Source organism: Homarus americanus, unplaced genomic scaffold (genome assembly GCF_018991925.1).
Source record: "Homarus americanus isolate GMGI-L3 unplaced genomic scaffold, GMGI_Hamer_2.0 scaffold36734, whole genome shotgun sequence".
NCBI classification, from domain to species: Eukaryota; Metazoa; Arthropoda; class Malacostraca; order Decapoda; family Nephropidae; genus Homarus; species Homarus americanus.
This window is the reverse complement of record NW_024733126.1, coordinates 647,649-653,641: the sequence shown is the minus strand read 5'-3', so window position 1 is coordinate 653,641 and position 5,993 is coordinate 647,649. Positions and strand designations below refer to the sequence as shown.

The 5,993-nt window shown below is 50.8% G+C and overlaps 1 protein-coding gene across 1 annotated transcript; it reads left to right on the top strand.

The window, feature by feature from the left end:
- Window positions 1-1,837: 1,837 nt before the first annotated feature.
- Window positions 1,838-5,231, top strand: LOC121869267. Its single transcript, XM_042370513.1, has 6 exons — window positions 1,838-2,020; window positions 2,154-2,300; window positions 3,336-3,563; window positions 3,854-3,973; window positions 4,518-4,637; window positions 5,109-5,231. Exons 1-6 carry the CDS (start codon window positions 1,838-1,840, stop codon window positions 5,229-5,231), a joined length of 921 nt encoding a protein of 306 aa, XP_042226447.1.
- The last annotated feature ends 762 nt before the right edge of the window (window positions 5,232-5,993 follow it).

Genomic DNA, 5,993 nt, shown 5'->3' with positions numbered 1-5,993 from the left:
TTGTAACAAAAGATATGTATTTACAACTATTTATACTGATAATCGGCATGAAGACAGTTCAGAGCAACATAAGCATATGTGGTTTGGAAGTGCCGGATTGCCGGTCGGAACTAAATGTCAGGAGTGTAGACACTAATGTCAAGCATTGGTGTCTTGTATATCAACACAGGGTGATAAATTGGGTGTCTTCTTCTCAACAACGTCACAGGAGATCAAGTATCCTCCTTACCAGCGCAGGTACTTGATAATGAACCCAGGAGGAACAGCACAATAGGGCTGACAGTGTCTAGCTGGCTTGCAAATATACAAGGCTAGGAGTGCAGCAGTTCACACCAACATGACCATGAATAAAAAAACTGCAACAATACAGACCATTTAAAATAGTGTCAAATTTATTATGAACATAAATATCGTTGATAGTTAACCAACGCATTTTAATGTAGTTTTTTTTAACAGGCTACTACTGTTGGGATATAGAGAACAGTATGGCATTTACATGTTGGTAGCAGAATTGGCAGTACCACCACATTTTCACATCTTATATTGTGCTCGCCAGTTTATTGAAGACCAACGTTAAAATGAAATACAGTACAGCTAAAACTACACAACTCACCAACGTATTGCTGGAAATTTAAGACCGCAGACTCTAAGATTAGGCTCCTACAGTGGAAAAAGTTTGAAGACCAGGTTTAATTATTCCAAGTTGACATATTATTAATAATAATATTTATTGAGTGAAACTCTCATGTATACAGGGTGATTCAGCAAGGAATACATTAAATTGGGTGATCAAATCCTTGGATAATTCTAAACCACAATGTCTCTATGGTAAAATGTCAGATTTGCAGAGTTTCCATGTTACAATACATTTAAGATGTTGTATTAATGGGAGTGAATTTGATGTGAAGCTCCTCCCCCATCTTATTCTGTCGTACACGGTCCCTGTCTCATTGTACCTGTGTCAGCCATCTGTATCACGCAGTACTGCTGTACATAAGACATAAGACATCTGTGTGAGGTTCTTCCCGAACATTACCCCTGACTCAAATGAGGCTCCCCAGGCATTACCCCTGGACCCAAGTGTGAGGTGCTTCCCGAACGTGCACCCCACGACTCAAGTGTGGGGGTGCTCCCCAGACATTACCCCAGGACCCAAGTGTGAGGGGCTCCCAGAGGTACCCCAGGACTCAGGTGTGAGGTGCTCGAACTTTACCCCAGGACTCAAAGTGTGAGGTGTTCCCCAATTACCCCAGGACAGGTGTGAGGTGCTCCATGAAGTATACCCCCAGGACTCAAGTGTGAGGTGCTCCCAAACGTTACCCCAGGAATCAGGTGTGAGCGCTCCAGACATTACCCCAGGACCCAAGTGTGGTTTTCCCGAATATTAACACAAGACTCAAGTGAATTGGTCCCAGACATTACCCAGGACCCCAAATGTAGGTTTGCGAATATTACCACAGGACTCAAGTGTAGGGGTGCTCCCCGAACATTACCCCATGACCCAAGTGTGAGGTGCTCCCCGAATAATACCACAGGACTCAATTGTGAGGTGCTCCCCAAAACATTACCCCAGGAATCAAGTGTGAGGCGCTCCCAGACATTACCCCCAGGACCCAAGTGTGAGTTTTCCCCGAATATTACCCCCAGGACCCAAGTGTGAGTGCTCCCCGAGCATTACCCCAGGACTCAAGTGTGAGAGTGCTCCCCGGGCCACCACAGGACTCCAAGTGTGAGGTGCTCCCCAGGCATTACCCCAGGAATCAAGTGAGGCGCTCCCCGAACATTACCCCAGGACCCAAGTGTGGAGTTTTCATGAATATTAACACAAGACTCAAGTATGAGGTGCTCCCCGGGCATTACAACAGGATTAAAGTGTGAGGTGCTGCACTTGAACGTACCCCAGGACTCAAGTGTGAGGTGCTCCCCCAAACGGCCCCCAAGTCTCAAGTGTGAGAGTGCTCCCCGAACATTACCCCAGGACCCAAGTGTTAGGTTCCCCGAATATTACCACAGGACTCAAGTGGGTGGTGCTCCCGAACGTACCCCAGGACTCAAGTGTGAGTGCTCTGAACATTACCCAGGACTCAAGTGTGAGGTGCTCCCAGATATTACACAGGACTCAACTGTGAGGTGCTCCCGAACATTACCCCCAGGGGACTCACTACGGTGGTCTGAATATTACCCATGACTCAAGTGTGAAGGGGCTCCCCGAACGTGCCCCAGGACTCAAGTGTGAGTGTTCCCAGACGTACCCCAGGACCCCAAGTGTGGGGTGCTCCCAGATATTACACAGAGTCAAGGTGTGAGGTGCTCCCCAGATATTACTCCAGGATTCAAGTCTGAGGTGCTCCCCAGACATTACCCCAGGACTCAAGTGTAGGGGTTGCTCCCCAGGAATGTACCACAGGACTTCTGCTTTGTAAAGATTTCCCCAGACATTACCCAGGACAGGGTGTGAGGGTGCTCCCCAGACCTCAGGACCAGAACAGCCCAGGGTGCTTCAGGCACAATACCCCAGGACTCAAGTGTGAGGTGCTCCCCAGACATTACCCAAAAGACCCAAGGTGGCAGGTGCTCAGCAGGCAGCCTGCCCTAGGACTCAGGCATGAGGTGCTCCACGAACATTACCCCAGGACTCATGTGGGAGGTGCTCCTCAAACATTACCCCAGCAGTCAAGTGTGAGGTGCTCCCCGACACAACGCCAGAATCAAGTGTGTGTTGCTCCCCGAACAACATACCCCAGACTCAAGTGTGAGTTGCTCCCCTGAACATTACCAGAGGACTCAAGTGTGAGGTGCCCCCGAACACACCCCCAGGACCAAGTATGAGGTGCTCCCCGAACATTACCACAGGACCCAGGTGTAAGGTTCTCCCCGAACTATACCCCAGGACTCAAGAGTGAGGTGCTCCCCAAACATTACCCCAGAACCCAAGTGTGATGTGCTCCCCGAATATTAACACAGAACCCAAGTGTGAAGTGCTCCCCAAACATTACCACAGGACTTCAAATGTGAGGTGGTCTCCGAACATTATGACAGGACCCAAGTGTGAGGTTCTCCCCGAACATTACCCCAGGACTCAAGTGTGAGGTGCTCCCCGAACATTACCCCAGGATTCAAGTGTGAGGTGCTCCCCGAACATTACCCCAGGACTCAAATGCGAGTTGCTCCACGAATATTACCCCAGGACTAAAGTGTGAGGTGCTCCCCGAACATTACGACAGGACCCAAGTGAGAGGTGCTCCCTGAACATTACCCCTGGACTCAATTGTGAGTTGCTCCCCGAACATTACCCCAGAACTCAATTGTGAGGTACTCCCCGAACATTACCCCAGGACACAAGTGTGAGGTGCTCCCCAAACATTATCCCAGGACTCAGGTGTGAGGTGCTCCCCGAACATTACCCCAGGACTCAAGTGGGAGGTGCTCCCCGAACATTACCCAAGGACTCAAGTGTGAGGTACTCCCCGACACAACGTGAGGACTCAAGTGTGAGGTGCTTCCCGAATGTTACCCCAGTAACCAAGTGTGAGGTGCTCCCCGAATACAACCACAGGACTCAAGTGGGAGGTGCTCCCCGAATGTTACCCCAGTAACCAATTGTGAGGTGCTCCACGAACATTACCCCATGACTCAAGTGGGAGGTGCTCCCCGAACATTACCCCAGGACTCAAATGTAAGTTGGTCCCCGAAAATTACCCCAGGACTCAAGAGTGAGGTGCTCCCAAAACATTACCCCAGAACCCAAGTGTGATGTGCTCCCCGAATATTACCACAGAACCCAAGTGTGAGGTGCTCCCTAAACATTACCACAGGACTTCATATGTGAGGTGCTCCCCGAACATTACGACAGGACCCAAGTGTGAGGTTATCCCCGAACATTACCCCAGGACTCAAGTGTGAGGTGCTCCCCGAACATTACCCCAGGATTCAAGTGTGTGGAGCTCCCCGAACATTACCCAAGGACTCAAATGTGAGTTCCTCCCCGAATATTACCCCAGGACTAAAGTGTAGGGGTGCTCCCAAACGTGCAACCAGGACCCAAGTGTGAGGTGCTCCCCGAACATTACCCCAGGACTCAATTGTGGGTTGCTCTCCCCGAACATTACCCCAGAACTCAATTGTGAGGTGCTCCCCGAACATTACCCCAGGACCCAAGTGTGAGGTGCTCACAAAACATTACCCAGGACTCAAGTGTGAGGTGCTCTGAACATTACCCAGAATCAGAGTGTGAGGTTATACGAACATTACCCCCAGAGAACTCAAGTGTGAGGTGCTCCCCGAACATTACCCCAGGACTCAATTGTGAGTTGCTTCCCGAACATTACCCCAGGACCCAAGTGTGAGGTGCTCCCCAAACATTATCCCAGGACTCAAGTGGGAGGTGCTCCCCGAACATTACCCAAGGACTCAAGTGTGAGTTACTCCCCGACACAACGCCAGGACTCAAGTGTGAGGTGCTTCCCGAATGTTACCCCAGTAACCAAGTGTGAGGTGCTCCCCGAATATTCCCACAGGACTCAAGTGGGAGGTGCTCCCCGAATGTTACCCCAGTAACCAATTGTGAGGGGCTCCACGAATATTACCCCATGACTCAAGTGGGAGGTGCTCCCCGAACATTACCCCAGGACTCAAATGTGAGTTGCTCCCCGAACATTACCCCAGGACTCAAATGTGAGTTGGCCCCCGAACATTACCCCAGGACTCAAGTGTGAGGTGCTCCCCGAACAGTTACCCCAGGACTCAAATGTGAGTTGGTCCCCGAACATTATCCCAGGACTCAAGTGTGAGGTGCTCCGCGATCATTACCCCAGGACTCAAATGTGAGTTGCTCTCCGAATATTACCACAGGAATCAAGTGGGATGTTCTCCCCGATCATTACCCCAGGACCCAAGTGTAAGGTGCTCCCCGAACATTATCCCAGGACTCAATTGTGAGGTTCTCCCCGAACATTACCCCATGACCCAAGTGTGAGGTGCTCCCCGAATATTACCACAGGACTCAAGTGGGAGGTGGTCCCCGAATATTTCCTCAGGACTCAAGTGTGAGGTACTCCGAATGTTACCCCAGTAACCAAGTGTGAAGTGCTCCACGAACATTACCCCAGGACTCATGTGGGAGGTGCTCCCCAAACATTACCCCAGGAGTCAAGTGTGAGGTGCTCCCCGACACAACGCCAGAACTCAAGTGTGAGGTGCTCCCCGAACGTTACCCCTGGACCCAAGTGTGAAATGCTACCCGAACATTACCACAGGACTCAAGTGTGAGGTGCTCCCCGAACATTACCCTAGGACTCAAGTGTGCGGTGCTCCCCGAACATTACGACATGACCCAAGTGTGAGGTGCTCCCCAAACATTACCCTAGGACTCAAGTGTGAGGTGCTCCCCGAACATTTCCCCATGACTCAAGTTTGAGGTGCTCCCGAACACAATACCCCAGGACTCAAGTGGGGAGGTGAACATTACCACAGGACCCAGGTGTAAGGTTCTCCCCGAACTATACCCCAGGACTCAAGAGTGAGGTGCTCCCCAAACATTACCCCAGAACCCAAGTGTGATGTGCTCCCCGAATATTAACACAGAACCCAAGTGTGAAGTGCTCCCCAAACATTACCACAGGACTTCAAATGTGAGGTGGTCTCCGAACATTATGACAGGACCCAAGTGTGAGGTTCTCCCCGAACATTACCCCAGGACTCAAGTGTGAGGTGCTCCCCGAACATTACCCCAGGATTCAAGTGTGAGGTGCTCCCCGAACATTACCCCAGGACTCAAATGCGAGTTGCTCCACGAATATTACCCCAGGACTAAAGTGTGAGGTGCTCCCCGAACATTACGACAGGACCCAAGTGAGAGGTGCTCCCTGAACATTACCCCTGGACTCAATTGTGAGTTGCTCCCCGAACATTACCCCAGAACTCAATTGTGAGGTACTCCCCGAACATTACCCCAGGACACAAGTGTGAGGTGCTCCCCAAACATTATCCCAGCA